The sequence below is a fragment of the Sminthopsis crassicaudata genome, chromosome 2 (genome assembly GCF_048593235.1).
Source record: "Sminthopsis crassicaudata isolate SCR6 chromosome 2, ASM4859323v1, whole genome shotgun sequence".
Taxonomy (NCBI): Eukaryota; Metazoa; Chordata; class Mammalia; order Dasyuromorphia; family Dasyuridae; genus Sminthopsis; species Sminthopsis crassicaudata.
In genome coordinates, this window is record NC_133618.1 from 570,729,374 (window position 1) to 570,747,082 (window position 17,709).

General features: G+C 36.5%; 1 protein-coding gene across 5 annotated transcripts in view; it reads left to right on the forward strand.

The window, feature by feature from the left end:
* The window catches only part of CEMIP (cell migration inducing hyaluronidase 1), a 230,515-nt gene that overhangs the window by 107,115 nt on the left and 105,691 nt on the right, over nt 1-17,709 (forward strand). For 2 of the 5 annotated variants that reach the window (XM_074295247.1, XM_074295246.1), the window contains 2 exons: nt 10,185-10,546; nt 14,636-14,754. In XM_074295247.1, coding sequence (XP_074151348.1) covers nt 14,649-14,754 — 106 coding nt within the window. In that variant the 5' untranslated portion in view covers nt 10,185-10,546; nt 14,636-14,648. Of the gene's footprint in view, nt 1-3,560; nt 3,577-10,184; nt 10,547-14,635; nt 14,755-17,709 lie in introns of those variants that run through there. The other 3 variants (XM_074295249.1, XM_074295250.1, XM_074295248.1) reach the window with 2 other exon arrangements.

Here is a 17,709-nt window from a genome sequence, read left to right on the forward strand (position 1 = left end):
AGTTCTTTGGAATTGTTGTGGATCAGTGTTGATCAGTAGCTAAAGGTCTGTGTCTTTTGCTTCTTCCTTTTTATCCCACCTCCCACAACATCTGGCAGACCATTGGCACATCAGATTAGAAATGATTTACATTTCTGTTATGTTTTATGATTATAAAGACTTTTCATACCCGTTATTCCACTGGCTCTTTCAAAATAAGCTGTGAAATCAATATAATGAGGAAATAGTGTTATTTACATTCCAGATGAGGAATTTGAGACACAGAATAATTAAATGATTTGCCTAAGGTGATATAGCTAATAATAAGTAGTGGAGTTGGGACTCAGATTTCTGTTCCTCTCCTGACAACACCCCCATCCCATTCACACACCCTCAGGAAACATGTTAGTTGATTGAATTTTTGTGTGCTGATCATTCGGCTACAAACATTATATAAAAATACTTTGAAAAAATTTCCAATATTTTCAAAGACATGAGAGCCTAATCAGTGAAACTTGAGGAACCTGGAGAACAGCCAACCCAATGCTGTGAATGTTTCATGGGTCCCCCACTTCAGACTACAAGGAAAATAAAAATAATTCCATTCTAATTTATGCAATCACTTAACCTGTCAATAAAATGTACAGACATAGGCTGGAAAGTCTTTGAGCTAGACCATGAAGAAAATGCTCTGGGTCAGGTTGAAGACTCTGAAATATCACTGAGTTTCAGCTGAAATCTTCCTGTTAAGGTTTCCAGCTTGTGAGGTTATACTCAGTGACACAGCTCTGCCATGGCACAGCATAGCCTTTCATCTGATGGCCCAGATTGAGCCCTGTGGGAATCAGGAGGCCCTGCCAAGTTCTACTTTCGTAGAGTAATGCTATTGTTGATAAGGGCCAGCCAGCCAGCCAGCCAACCATCTGTGCTTGATGCTGGCTTCTTTTAAGAGGAGTTCATAGAGAGAGCTGACCAGATTTCCTTTTATAGAATGTAGCAATTTGGGCTACTGTTTAAAAAGAATTGCCATTGCATTTAAATGTCTTTGATCCTTGGTTTAAATGTGGCAGTGGGATGTGGTAGAAAGAGCCTTAGATTAAGGGAGCACAACACCTGGGTTCAATTTCTGCTGCTACATTCTAGCTTTAGAGCATCTAAGTAGTGCAATACGTAGAGTGCCAGGCTTGGAGTAAAGAAGACTTATTTTCCTGAGTTCAAATCTGGCCTCAGACACTTATTAGCTTCTTGGGTCTGGGCAAGTCCCTTAACCCTGTTTGCTTCAGCTCCTCATCTGTAAAATAAGCTGGAGAAGGAAGTGACAAACCACTCCACTATCTTTGCTACAAAAATGTCAAATGTTTACAGTCAAACAAAATTGAAACAACTGAATGACAATAACAGATACTCTCTATTGAAGCTTGGACATAGTCAGGTGATCTCTTGTGGCTTTAGTTTTCTCATCTGTAAAATGGATTTCATATCTGTCTTGGCAATCTCATTATTTCTTGTGAGGATTCAAATGAGATCATGGCTATTATTTAAATCCACTTTATAAACTAACTAAGTTTTCATGTCTGCCCAAATTTTTCCTAGTGCACCCAAATTTTTACCAGTGACTGCATCAAAGATGATATTGCTTCTCTTTGTCTTCCATCCCCACTTTCTATTTTTCTTTTCTGGCAACTGAGTTTATCTGTGAAAGTTTCCAAGGAAATAAAAATAAGGATGTTTAGTTTTCTCTTGGAACCTCATAGTTATTGTAATCAGAATCTCTCAAAATTTAATCTTTCACTTATCAGAATGGAAAAATCTACTGAACACCAGAAAAGGTAATCCTTTGCTCCTTTCCTTCACACATTACCCATTGTCTTGGCCAGCTGGATTTTTAGCTTCACAGTCATTTATGGTCAAGCCTGTCTATTGGCTATGATCCTGGCTAGGGGACTTACCATAAGTCATCTCCCCTCCTACACTAGATAATACAGCTTTGACCTCAGATTTCTTGTGGAGTTCATTTATCTTGCAAAGGATTTTTGCACTGTCATTCTTCCCATTGCACATTGGGTGAAATGAAACTTAATTTCTTTTTGTTTTATTGTATGTGGATCAGCATTCTGATGCTTAGGTCATTGCAGACAGTACTATACATTCTATTATTTCTGTCCTGACACACAAAGGTGTCCACAGGCACCTTTGATGGACAGATATTTTCAATCAACAAATTTTCATTAAACAGACAGTCCAGAGATCCCAAGGAATATGCCATGGGAGGACACATTCTTCCCCTAAATATCAACTTTAAAAGTAGATAATAACAAAAACAATGAGAGAATTAGTATAAATTATATAATAATTATAAAAAACTTCTTATTAATTTAACCCTTCTTAAGAAACTCCAGTGTTCCCTGTTGGCTCTAGAATTAGATATAAGCCCCTTTCCTACTTTTCACTCTTATTAGAAATTTGCATTCTTATGCTCCAGAGTCCAGCCTCATGTACAAAACTTTATCTCCCACCTCATTGTCTTTGTATTGGACAACTTATATGTCAGGAATGCACTACTACATTAACTATCTCTTAGGATCTTTTATTCCCCTCAGAACCCTGTTCAAGCACTACCCAAAGCCTTTTTTGACTCTTCTTTCCTTCCATAAATTTGCCCTATCTTTATTTTATACATGTTTATAAATGTATATGTTGTTGTCTCCCTGAGAGAATAGAAGTTCCTTGAGGACAAGGGATGGTTCATTTTTGTCTTTGTGTCTCTAGGACCCAGGACCCAGAATAGTCCCTGGAATATAGTAGTTGCTTAATAAATCTTGTTGGTTGATTGCCAACTATTTTCTAATACTTTATCTCATTTGATCCTGTTAAGTAGGTGGTGGAAGTATTGTTTACATTCAGATGAGAAAACTGCATAGCTCTCAAATCAAGATTGAATTCTAGGTCCTCTGAGTCCATATCTAGTCCAATTTCTACTATACCCATACTTATTTTGGAGCAAAAAGGGACTTTTGAAGTCTTTGAGTGCATGCAATTCCAAAGTTCCAGACCTAATGAAAAATGTAGCATTCCACCATGATCATTCCATATTCCAAGTTCACTGGTTTTCTACCATATTTAACTGTAACCCAGAGCCATTGATGTCATTATCGATTCTTAAATGCATCTAAATCTTAATTTATCATATACTCAATAAACAAATATTTAACCACTTACTTTATGTCAAGGTAAAAAGGTAGGTAATAAGGTAATAGGGTAATAAGAACAAAGTCCCTTTTTGAAAGGGGCTAACATTTCATTAGGGAAGATTATGAGTATACATACTGTATACATATACACATACACACACATAAACATTTGTATATACAAAGTATAAAAATAAAGGGAATAAATACACAGTAATTAAATGCAAACAAGTTTGAGAGGCCACTAACAGTTGGGGAAATCAGGAAAAGCATAATTTAGAAGATAATGCAAACTGTGGCTTTTTCAAAATTAGATTTTTATTGATATATTTTGTTTTTATACCATCTACTTTCCCCCCTACAGGTGTAATGTAGTCAACTTGCAAGAATTGATTTTTAAAATTTCAATGTGAGTATTTGTACCTCAGAAATTAGCAAATGATATAAATCAGGCCTTGATTTTATTATTGCTGTTGTTTTGTTGATTGTATAGACTAAAGAAAGTAATGGAGAAAATGTCAGTAATGCAAATAAAACTTAATAGTATGTCACATGTGCATTTTTGTTCCTGGAGAGCTAGTTGTTAAACATTTATCAGCCCATTCCTGCTTGTATCCCTCTGTCACCCTTTTCCACAGAGCCATTTCTTGTAACAAAGAATAAGGGTGTCTTAAAGGAAGAGAGATATTCTGTGAGGTAGAGGGAAGGAAGTAGCACATTTCAGCCATGCAAGAAGACCACTGAATTCATGAAAATCTTTTGAGAATAATTATGGAATTATAGAGTTCAGAGAAATGTTCCTCAGTCCAAATCTTCATGACCCCATTTGGGGTTTTCTTTATAGAGATACTGAAGTGGTTTGTCATTTCCTTCTTCAGCTTATTTTACAGATAATAGAACAAGGCTAATGGATTTGCCCGCAGTCAAACATTTAGGAAATGTCTGAGGCCAAATTTGAACTCAGGAAGTTGAGTCTTTCTGCCTCAAGTCTAGCACTTTGTTCATTATGTCATCTTACTGATTTCAGAGAAGTGAGAAGTAGATCACTGTGGGCTAAAATATCAATCCTTCAAGGCGGTCATTATGCCGGATGCTAGGATTTGTTAGGAAAGATTTTGTAGAAAAACAGGATTTGAACTGGGTCCTGAAGAATCATGAAAGCAATAGTTGATGCCTTCTTACCTTTTAATAAAGATTCAAAACCCAGATCATCTATCTCCAAATTTCACAGATTCAGCAAGAAAATCTGTGAAATTTGAAGATAGATGATCTGGGTTTTGAATTCTAGCTCCTTTAAGGCAGATTGGATGAGTTCTAAAATACCACTCCACCCTATTGTCTTTCCTAACTGTCCAGGGTAGGTGTACTATGTTTGGGAAAATACCTGGAGAACATTCAGTTTAAATATTAACACATGTACGCACAAACACCCACACCCATATCCTATCAAAGCAGGCTTAAGTTCTTTGCCTTTTTTATTTCAGGGAGTTTTACTTTGCTTAGATTTTAAGGGACAAGCAAACTCTCTTGGATTAATAGTGATTAACTAAGCTATAGATCAGAAAATTGACTCTCACAGCATTGTGTCACTTTGATGTTGAGGGAGTAGAGCTGCCTCCTTAGCCCACCCTAGAAGGCTTCCTGATTCAGGACCATTTATAACACCATTTCTCAAAGACCAGGCCTCCCTGGCTGGGCCATCCTACCACATGTGACACCAGCTAGGCCAAGACTTTCTTCAGAATCACAGCATGAATATTGTGTCAAAGAGCTTGTATTTTTTACTTGTCTCTCCCCGCCCCCTCCCTACTTTGCTCGCACTACCTCCTACCAACCCAGTTAATAAATGCATTATACAGTGTGGGTGATTTTCATGTGTAAAAATCCAGGTTTTCTATCCTCACTGACAAGGTTCTGAAAATCCTTCCCTTCCTTTTATATGGCTCCATCTGTTGCCTCATCTGTTGGTGTAAAGTCGCCTTAGTCTGGGAAGACATACCCATTAATGAGCCCATCTTGCCAGTTGGTTTCAACATGTACAGCAGCATATAGCAATTTAGGAGCAGAACCAGCAGCTGATTATGCCTGATAAATTGATATTCATGCCTCTGAAATTTAATGATGGGGTTCTAAACATTTACTTTGGATTAAATTAGAATCCTAAATCTAGGCTCCCTCGTTTGGTCTTAAATCTAGTCTGAAACTGCTATATAGAAGGAAAATCTAGCTTCTCTTACAAATCAAGCTAAGAGTATTTCCTTCATGGGTTTAATCTTTACCACTTCCCTCCCCGCAAAATACTATTGAAGTGAACATTTATTGGGAAAAATCTTTTTCCATAAAGAAGTGATGCTTGATTTTTTCTGTTTGAGGGGTAGTGTTCTGGAAGAAATGGTAGAGAACTTTTAAAACCTATTTTCATTGATAGTCTCAACTTTGGCAGCAGTTGGGAAAGTCTTTGTAACTCCCTGAATCCCTAACCAGGTGCCAGGTGAGTGATAAAGGGATTTGGATTCACTGGGGGAGCAGGATAGAACAGGATTTGCTATGATGTGCCCAGAGAGGTATTAATAATGTGCATCATTTCTCTTTGTTATAAGAAAAGATCTGAGCCTCTTTAGGTCTGCAGGTGGCTATCAGGATGGGGATTTCCCATTTAAAACATGATAGTTAATTTGGGGAAAATAATAAAAAAATAACTGGGTAGTATGTAATGTGTGCATTAAAAAAGTGTTTGTAATGCAAACTGTAACTTCTGACTAATGACATAACTAAGGTGGAAGCAGTAATTAATGAGCCAGGAAATTCTCTCCTTCATAGAGCAGAAAGAAAAGAAAAAAAAAATTACCCATAACTCAGTGTGAAATGTTTCCAAACAGCTCTTAAACTGTTAGTGGCCCTTACAAATCATCATTCCTCTGTTATCTAATCAACATAAGTTACCAGAGCACAGGACATTCATTAGATATGGAATGCCTAAAACTAGAAGGGGAATTTCTAGAAAAACCAAGACTTTTTAATATTTTCTTCATGCTGTTTACCTTTGGTGTTTTAAGAGAGACATGGGATGTCAGTGTTTTCAAGAGGAAGAACCAATGTAGGTTGGAGAACCAGTTGGATGTTCTTATTGAAAAGTCTGAAGGTTTTTCTAAGTTCTCTCTTATTAAACTGGGTGGTGGGAAATATTGTTCCTATAGGAAGACATACATATTTATTGATGCATTTTATATTAGGCAATGACTATTTTTTCCAGACAAAGATAATACTTTCCCCATAGTTTGAGCTATATTTCATTCTTGAATTTGTCAAAGTATGGCAGGAGGAAGGAATGAAACAAGTCTTTATTAAGTCAGGTACTGTAAGCAATTTTCAAATGTTATCTTATCTAATCTTTGCAACACTCCTGGAAAGAAGTTGTTATTATTATCTTAATTTTATAGTGGAAGGAAACTGAAGAAGACAGAAGTTAAGTGGCTTACCCAAGAAAACAGCAAGTTAGTGTCTGAAGCTAAATTTGAACTTATGTCTTCCTGATTTTAGGCACACCATTCAATCCACTGCACCACCTACCTGCTTTACTATAAGCTGTAGATTAATTATGATTTAAATCCTGTGGTTTCTGGGGGTCATTAAGCCATGTGGTTTTTCTTATGGAAACCCAAGGGCTTGACTATTGCAATTATCTCTTCCACATCATGACTTTTCTCAATATGGTTTTAATATATTGTGGGTCAGCATAAAAAAATTAAATGAGAATCTGGGGAGAGTTTTACAGAAGCTACAGATGATATGCAAAGGCCAGGAGACAACATAGAAAAAGTTTAGAAACTCAGAAATGCATAAACCATATGTATGGTATTATTTAACATAAATGTATTTTATCTTTTCATATCACAAATAAACACAATTTCTTTTTTAAAATTAAAGTAAGTGAAAAGTTAAAGTCTGTAAAAGAACATGAAGACCAGTGGATGTCAGACAAAAGCTACTGTATTTAATATGGATTTTTCAGATGATGGTATTCTATGCCTCAAAGTTCGAAAAGGTAGAAGGGATAATTGTATTTAATATTAAGCCTAAACCCTAATATGTACAGGCAGATGTTTCCACTTATAAAACCAGGTGAATCATGGGTGCAGCCATCAGATATCATGTCACTGACATAAGGGTCTCCCTAGACTCAGAACCAGGTTGCTTCTTCTTTGAAAGTAGTCTTTTGTCAAAGTACTCCAAAGCTGCTTTGTTTGAGTAAGGTCTCAGAAAGAAAGTTCTCACTTTTCTCTTCTTTCAATCTTGTCTATGCATTAATTATGACTTACTAGGATAGCCATTGAACATTAAGGAAAATGGAGACATTAGCTATCCAAACAGTGCTTTGAATTTCTTTGGCTATTTCTTCTTAAATAATAAAAAGCCATTTTTAAAAAAATAAGTTTTGGGCAAAAAGAACAACATAAAATCAAAGGTTTGGTTATATTGAGATTTTGTTTTACTTGGACTTTTATGTTTTCAACTTCAGTTAGGCACAAATTTCTTCCTCTGCCACAACTGGAATTTGAGACTGAGAGATTGGCAGTGATGGTACCTGGAGTGATTAAACAAGAAAATTTAATAAGAAAATAATTAACCTTTCCAGATGCTAGGCAGACAGAAAGTGTGCCAGCATGAAGACAGAAAGCTTGAAAAAAGAATTGCACAGCAGCTGAATCATATGGAAAACTTCTATCTTGTCATGAGAGAAGAAATTGAAACCATCCAAAGCCCCTATATCAATGATAGCCATGGGATTGAGGCTTATGTGGGGAGGCTTCTGTGCTATTAATGGAGAATACTTTAGAGTTGCATGTCTCAAAAGCCACTTTTGTGAACTCCAGTCCCCATAAGGTCTATGAATGTTGTCAGGTCTGTGATGTAGGATAAAAACACAACTTCATCTTTTCTTTGGTGAAATCAATGGAAAATAAGTGACATCAATAAACAGACTCTAGAGCACTCACAATATCTTTTCACCAAGAGAAAATACATTCAATTCTTGTTAGAGCTACACAAAGCAGCAAAATGGAGAGAGACAGAGAGAGACAGAGAGAGAGAGACAGACAGAGAGAGAGAGACAGAGAGAGAGACAGAGAGACAGAGACAGAGAGAAAGAGAGACAGAGACAGAGAGAGAGAGAGAGAGAGAGAGAGAGACAGAGACAGAGACAGAGACAGAGACAGAGACAGAGACAGAGAGAAAGAGAGACAGAGACAGAGAGACAGAGAGAGAGAGAGAGAGAGAGAGAGAGAGGGGGGGGGGGGAGGGAAGGAGGGAGAGATAAAACTATCCCCAAGAGGAAGAGAACATTTATTAAGCATCTACCATGTGCCAGGTACTGGGTTAAGTGCTTTACAAATATCATCGATTTGGCCCTCAAAGCAACTCTAGGAAGTAGGTGCTATTATGTTATTACCCTATCTTACAGTTGAGAAAACTGAAACAGACAGGTTAAGTGACTTGCCAAGTATCACACAGCTAAGAAGTGTCTGAGAATGGATCTGGACTCAGGTCTGTCAAGCTCAGCATCTTATGTCCTCCATCCCTACTTGCCTCTAAAAAGTTGTCACAAGGCTTCTACCCACTTTATCCAGATTTCTAAATAACTTATGCAAAGGGTGATTTTCTTTCTATCAATTTGGCCAGATAGTTTTTGTGTCCCTCCAATTTTCTCTGTTTTTGTAAATAAAGACAAATCTGGGAAATATATAATGGAAGTGATAAAGAGGAGCAAAACATCATTCCTTACTCACTTAGAAAGGAATAAGATTTCATATGGACAGTGCCATGTGAAGGATGATAAATACTAGCAATATGATGTAGGGGAAAGAGTGCTGAAATTTGCATCTGAATCTCAAATCTACTGTGTGATTTTAGGCAAGAAAACTCATTCCTCAAAGACTCAATTTCCACATCTGTCAAATAATACTTGTAGTTATCTACCCCACAGATTTTTCAAAATATGAACTAAAGGAGATAATGAATATATAGGTAATATTGACCAGTCAGCTCTTACTGTGATGAGCTTAGAGGCAAATCAGGTTTTTCACTTTTTCCTGTTCCTCTGCCCAAATATAGCTTGAATATTAACAATATCTAATATTAATAAGATCAAAACTAATATTTTTCTAGAATGAGATCTCTTCTTCCTTGTCATGACAATGAAAAGAGGTGAATTTGTGCATTAATTCTTTCTCTTACCCCTAGGAAAAAATATCCCCAATTGTCCCTCTGGGCTTCTTATATATTTTGGCTAGAGAGCTTGGTATATTCCCTACTCTTCTCCTTAAAATCCTTAAAGTTGCACCTAAATAGTAACATTACATTTGTTCAGCACATCATAAAATGTTTCTTCTTCAGTGAAGAAAATTCTTTTAGCCTTGTACTTGTGATCTGCTTTTAGAAGGTTTCCTAGAGACACTGGAAAGTTAGTTGTTGTTCCTAAGGACACACAGCCAGTATGTTTTAAAGACTAAGACTTGACCCCAGGTCTTCCTGATTTTGAGACCAATTCTCTATCCATTAATCCATACATTCTCTCAGGGAATTTATTATTTTATGTATAGGAAAACAGGGATCCCCAATTAATCATGTTATTTACCCCAAAATTATACTGCTACTAAATGGAAGACCTGGGGCTCAAACTTGAGATTTAAAAATTCCTAATTGAATGTGTTTTTCATTTCACCAGCTGCCTCTGTATTTAAAGCAATGCATTTTCCTAGTGCCCTTTAAAAGCTCTCAAAGCATATTATGTGTACTTAGCCTCTGTACACATTAAGTAATGGAGAATGCAGATATTATCAACTTCATTTTACAGAAAAGGATCTTGAGACATAAGATAGCCCTGGGATCATTTTTTTGGTGCAAATTTTGGTGGTAAAACGCTGAACTTCAGGTTCTTATCTAGTGGCTTTATGGAACTTCCCAAAGGTGATGGCTAAAAATGTCTGCTTTTCTCCCCTTTTCCTTTTTCTTCTTTAGGTCATAATTGGTGGGATATGAAGACAACGTTCATCTCAGCTGTTTGGAAGATGGAGGAAGGACACAAATAAATATTGGGTCATTGGATCAGAGGAGAAGACAAAGAAAAGGGGGTGGATGTGGGGGTACTGTGGTGAAGTTTTTGTACCTGGACAGCTTTGGACTCTCAACCGTGAATTGACTCTGGGGACTCTTCTTATAATCCTACATAACCACAGCCTTTTTATGGAACATGATCAGATCTACTTAACAGTTCAAACTGAATGTGGACTTGAAAAAAATTAGTATTTGAACATATTGAGAATCATGGTACATTAGTCTGATGACTTAGGGACAATCCTGGAGTGCCAGACTTTTAAAATGTATGTTTACATTCCTCCTTTAAAGAGAAACCCTCGTCATCCCTTTGGAATCATCTTTGCTATAGTGAGAACCCTGATAGATCTAAGGTTCCCAATCATGCTTCAGAGAATGTGTTTTCTGATACATCATGGGTACTGACACTTGCAGTAGCTGCCAGCCACCAACTAATGGCTTCCTGCATTGACTTCTTAGCATTGTTTGCTAATATTCACTTTTTGGAAGCATCCAGCAGCTGGGAACCATTTCAAAGCCTGTGTCTTGCCAGACAAAAAGGATCAGAATCCTACTTCTCTTTGCCAGATGGCTTTTAATGGCTAACTGCAAAAATTCTTCTTACTTAGAGGGGAATTCAAAAAAAAAATTAAATCAGAGAAGCTTTCTTCAATTCTGCAAGCATTAATTAAACAACTATGCTACGCAAGGCACTTAAGATACAAAGACAAAGTTAAATAGTTTCTCCCCTTGAGTAACTTACATTCTACCTTTACATTAAAGAATATTTCATAGCCCATGAACTTTGGAACACTGGGATCTTATGTATAGATGGCCACTTGTGAAGAAAAATAACTGCATTACAAAAAAAATCTGGTGTTTTTTATTCAGTGATATGAATTTTGCTCCAATGCTTCAGTAGTATGATTGCTGTGGTTCTTGGGGACCACCAGCTCCAATCTTATAAATGTAATTTTGAGACTGCAAAAATTCTCTGTAGTGATAGAAAAAAGTTTATTTTTCCAAAGTAGGATTTTTTTAAAAAAAGAATTCCCAAAGTCTGTGAACATAAATTTTTTATTGTATCAATTTTGTATTTCAGTATAATTAGTTTCTTTCATAATCTTATGTATTTTATTTTGTGCTTTTAAAAGTACCTGAATTTAAGAATACCCCAAAAGTCCAAACTGAGTCAATTGATACAGTAAATTTTTTAAATCCCAAAGGCAAAAAACATAGAGATAGTAGGATGACAATTTTTATTTCAAAGTAAAATGATAGGTTTTTATTTAAAATATATCCTCATAAATAGGAGAAATTATAGTAAACTATTTTAAATTATTTTTAAAATAGTGTTACAACTAGCACATTTGGTCCTTTTAGTGTTAAAAACATTACTCTGAAGTCCATAGGTTTTATTAGACTGCCAGCGGGTTTCATGATACACAAAATGATCTAACAGCCTATTCATCCCCCAATGGTATATTTTAGTTTGGGGATTTCATGTGGCGTAGCTTCTGATAATGTCTTACCCTGGGCCCTTCTGGTGACTTGGATGTGACCCTGGGCTATGTTAGCAGATTACAAGCTCTGGCAGGTTCCACCACGCCTGTCAGGGCTTCAAGTATGGACCTGAAAAGATACATTGTCATCTGAAAGTCAACTTAGTAGCATCCCAAGCTGCTCAATGCGAGATGGCTGGCTTCCAGATGGAGACTCTTTCTAGCTACGATAACTACTAAGACTTTGAAGAGGCTCATGCTCTGCACCAGTGGAGGAAATAATTCCAATGCTGATGAAATTACAGATTTTACAGTATGGAAGCAGAACAATAGTGAAAGGAACACTGAACCAGGAACTGGGAGATGAGCTTTAAGATATGCTCCACAAGGCTGTAGTGTGCAAGGATCTAATAAAATAAAATATCTAAAATACACTGTAAGTCTTTAAGTGACATATAAGCAAAAGCTATTATTATTATCATAATTATTACTGGTAATTAATAATAATAATAGCTGATATTTACGTAGTGTTTATTACGTGCCAGGCACATAATGTCCTAAAAAATGAAGTGCTAAACACTACATTGATTATCTCATTTGATTCTCCAAACAACCTTACAAGGTAGATGTTATCATTATTCCCATTTTACAGATGAGAAAACCAAGGCAAACAGAGGTTGTGACTAACTCAGGCACAATTAGTAATTATCTGTGTCCAGATTTGAACTTGGGTCTTTTTGACTGCAGGTCTAGCACTATCCATTGCACCATCCCTAATATTAGTTTAACTCACGGAGTTTCAGAGCTAGAAGGGACTTTTGAAGATAATTTATAATTTCACAAAGAAGAAAATAGAGACCTCTTCAAGTGGTTGAAGAATCCTAACCAAGTTCACAGAGTCAAGACTAGAACTGAGACATCCTGACCCCAGTTCTGTGTCCTTTCCAGTACTGTTTCCTATGTACATCAGGGTGATTAGAAGATGGATAAGATTTAGAGTCAGAAGATTTGAGTCCCAATACCCTTCTGATACTTCCCACCTGCATGACATTGGACAAGCCACTTAAGCCATTTACTAGCTTTCAATTTCCTTATTAGTAAATGAAAGGATGAACAACGATCTTTAAAGTTTCTTCCACTTCTAAAATTTATGATCTTATGATTTCCTTACCTCTGTCTACATCACCATGCTAGGACTGATGGCTCAAAAGGTAATAGAAATGTTTTCTTCCCAAAAGACATATAAAATGTGATCACATTGCTCTTCCCAGGGTTGAGTAGCAGACATCCTATCTTTCCATCACATTTTTCATCTGCCTCATCCCCTCCCCTATTTCCCATTAACAATAAAAAACACATCATTCCTCTGGATGCCGTAGGAAAGGTATTACTGTATCAAGTGACATGTGACTCTGAAAATCTGAGGGAAACAAAGAGAATTTGTTCTACTATGTCTGACAAACCTGATCTTATCTTAGGTAGAATGACTGTTAAGCTGCCATAACTGCTTTGATATATAGCTTATATTTTAAAATTACTCTCCCCTCCTCCTATGAGTAACATTTTCCCTTTGCAGCACAATCCAAACAATATGCTCATTTACAAGAGAGCAGGTCAGATACTTCTTGTTCATCTCTGATCCAAACTTTAGGTCTTGATTCATATTGGTTACAAGATACCTTCAAGATCCATCAGTTTAATCTCATTTGAGAGATGATCATTAATTCATGTTGAAGAATTAGGGACAAATACTGAAAGGAGAAGGCTCATCTGAACCATGACTAAAATAACCGAGGATAATGCTTTGAATACTTGGGTCCCTGATATGTGCTTGTTTGATTGTTTAATTAAATAAAAGCACTTTTATTCAAATGTAACTTTAAGGTAGGGACAGCTAGGTGACTTAGTGGATAGAGTTCAGGAAGTGGAGTCAGGAAGATGAATCTTCCTGAGTTCAAATCTGGTCTCATATACTTACTGCTACATTTCTCTGGGCAAGTCACTTCACCCTGATTGTCTTAGTTTTCTCATTTATAAAATGAGCCAGAGTAGAAAATGGCAAACCATTTCAGTGTCTTTGGAAAAAACCAAAACAATAACAAAAGCCCAAATACTAAATGAAGTCATGGAGAATCAAACAACAGCTTAAAAAAACTGAATAGTAATTAACTGTAATGGAATGGAACTTTTAAAGTCCCCCAGCTCCTGGTTCACTTGGGCACAGACTCACCTTAGGCTGTAATTTTGTATATTATGTACTGGATGATGAAGAAGGAAGGCTAAAATGAATAATTTGCCTCTAATAGTCTAACCCAAGTGAGGTTAATATGGTATTATTGATTTCAGTAATACCCATCTTACTTTCAATGAAAGTTTATTTTCCTCTCTGGGTAGAAGTTTTCAGGGTTGAGGATGAAATTTCATCTGTGACTCAATCTCTTTGCAGCAAAGCAAATGCAATGGCAAAGTCCAGCTTTTGGGCTGCACCCTAGCGAAACTGTTACTCTAGTTATAGTGGGAAAGGAAAGTCTGCCTATACAGACTCTTCATTTCACAACCTTGAGTGTTTAGTTCCAGCTATGTTGACCAAATATGTATGTGTGAGTGAGCGAGTGTGTGTTCTATGTGTCTGCCTACTTAGTGCTCCTGGATTCTATTGTCATGTTTCTATCCTATATTCCCTTGCTATTTGGTCTGTTTTCCAGTTTTTCTCTGTATTTGTCATCCTCTGCATGTCGATTAAATTGAGCCTGTGGAGGAATCTATGTCCTATGTTGATGCCATAGTTGAATTAAATGGAAAAAATTAAGGGGCTTAATGGTCAGTAAACTTCAGCACAACTGAGTTTCTGCCATTGGTGGGCTTTGGTTTCAGATACTTCCCCAGAATGAAAAGGAAAACTGGAAAAGCTGGAAAGTATCCCTTTCTTCTCAAAATGGTTCTGGGAGTCAACTGGCTCAGATTTGCCTTCCTCATTTCTGCTGTGTTCCCAGGTGAGTAGTTTCCAATGGTAAGTCATGTTCATAAACACTAAAGGATCATGGGTATCAAAACTGGAATTTTGGTGGTGGCAGGATGATCCAAACCACTAGCATGGAGATCCACTGGCAGAGTGAAATAGCCTCTAACGAGAATGATAGGAGGAAATCTGAGAAAGTGGGCAGCTTTCAGAAGTAAACAGTGTGAAAGAGTGAAATAAGCACTGATCTTGCCATCAGAACACCTGAGTCTGGGCAAAATATCTACTGTTTACTGCTTGTGTGACCTCAGGCAAGTTGTCAGCTTTTTGAGGTATCTGTTTCTTCTCTTTAAAATTAGGAGGAAAGTGTGATTATGTGATCTTTAAAACCATTTCAAAACACAACTAATTCAAAACAAAATGAATTACTTAGTCCATTCTTCCATATATGGACTTTCTGTAATTTGTTTCTTTTTACTTTGTCCAGAATTTTGATTGAGATAGCAATATTTTAAAATTAAACTTTGCTCAAATGCAAAGAAAACAGCATAGTATAAAGTTAAAATACTTTTTACATAAATTTAATTATATTTAAATTCAATGGATATATAATTAAACATAAATGTATACAAGTCATGAAAGCTTTCTTGGAATGTCAGAGCAATTTAGTAGTAAGTAACAGTTGAGGATTCAGACAGGGCAGATTCTCAACATTATTGAGGTCTAGCCATAGACAGCTAGATGTCCGAGGTGAAAATACATGTATGGAACTGAGATATTTAGTATTTGGCAAGACACTGGGAGTGAAACAAGGCAGTAATGGGATCAGGAAGGCTGTCAGAGGCCCAATCCTGGGGAATTCTAGTGGCAGGTAGGAGGTAGAGATAAAATAAGTAAACAGCAGGCATCATTGAGATCTGGAAGCAAGTAACAGAGAGGTAACTTAGAAGGACATCAAGACTAGGATTCTAGGTTGTGTTTTTTTCTTGAAGATTTATGAGCTGGGCTATTAGATAATATTTCAAGAAAGGGACTCAGGAGAAAGATTGGAACTTTATCTCTGGAAATGGGGATTCAAGGTTTACAGAGTTCAAAGAAAGAATCTACTAACTAGGACCAGAATGCAACTGCCTGATCTCTGAAATCATGGTTCCTTTTGTTCCTACTTCTCTGAACCAGATTTGTCTCAGATTATGGGAGATTAGGTTGAGTGACCCTAACAATGAGGATTAGAGGTAATATGGGATCAGGTATCCAGGCTAAATATTCCAGTGGGAGAAGGTAATCCATTACTGAAGTTACTAAAGAAATGATTAGGCAGGTCAAATATACCCAATTTATCTCCTTCAGTTTCTTTTAATGTCTGAGAACAAAAGCATCAAATGTCTGTGCATCAAAAAACAAAACTACAATCAATAAAAATCAAGTTTAGAGTGTAAATTTGTAAAGGAAAATACATTTTGAAAAGTTGACAGTTTTTAGCCCCATTTTTCTCATGTTTATGTGAAAGTTTTCTTCAGTGGGTTCAAAGTGTTTTCCTCATGTTGCCTATTAATAATCCTCATGACATCATAGAGGTATAGGGAGAACATGTTAATATGCTGTGAATTCCTTTATGCATTTCAATCATTTGAATTAAAGTAACATGTGGAAGAGTGATTAGACATTCTGTTTGACTTCAGATGACAGAACCAGGAGCAATAGGTGGGAGCTACTGAAAGACAAATCTGGACTTGATGTGAGGGCACTTTATATTGACCAGAAGTAATGGGCTCTCCTTATTGGAAGTCCTTCAAGAAGGGGATGCATCTCTTGTTGGAGATGATTTAGTTAGGCATTTTTTGAGTTGGACTAGATAGTTGCTGAGGTCCCTTCAATTTCTAAAATTTGTTGATTTTGTGAACATTCATTAAGTACCTATTACCTGCAAGACACTGTATTAGGGCCTTGCCATACAAAGGCAACAAACCATTTTCTGTCTCCAAGTAGCCTACATTTCACTGAGGTTTGTGGATGCTAAAGATGGGGAAAAAGAAGGGAAGAAGCATTTATTAATCATCTACTTTGTATCAGGTACTATGCAAATGTTATTTTATTTACTGAGATATATATACAAATAAGAATAAAAGAAAATGGAAGGACAGAAAGCTAACTACAGTTATTTCTTTCACATTCCCTATTAAATTCTCATTTATTGTTTAAGTTGTTTGTTTTATCACAATGGAGATTAATTTAGGTTTCTTCAGTGCCAAAAACAATAAAACCAGATCATTCATATTAAATGTCTGTCATATTGCCATTCCACCAATCATTGCCTGTGTCTATGCATGCTCTTTTAATTGTTCCATCATTCTAAGAATGTAAAAAGAAGAAAAGTAAAAACAGGAGGAGGAAAGCATAGCTTAATAGGCTTATTTATAATTCAATTTCTTCAAATGTTCAGAAAACAGCATATTTGTCTTTACTGTACATGACAAACCTATTTGTGACATGAATTTGCACAATGGGATAGTGGCTCCTGGTAGGATTTGTAATTAAATGTTGCATCACTGAGTATGATAATAATTCTTTATAGTCATCTAATTTTCATAATATTCCCAAATTAACAAACTAGATAAATGTTTTTCCCCTTTCTTTGGGGAGACAGTGATTTAACTCCTCCTTCTACCTGTTCCATATGCATATAGACACATATACAGTGTATGCTTTATACCTGGGAATGCATTTAAGGGATGGAAGATAGCGGGTCAAATGTATAGAGAGGGAAAGTAATTTACATCAATTCTTTTTTTTTTCCTTTTTCTGAGGCTGGGGTTAAGTGACTTGCCCAGGGTCACCCAGCTAGGAAGTGTTAAGTGTCTGAGACCACATTTGAACTCGAGGTCCTCCTGAATTCAAGGCTGGTGCTCTATCCACTGCGCCACCTAGCTGCCCCATCAATTCTTAATCTTATTTTTGGTGACTTAAGTGGAAGCAATTTATATTTTAA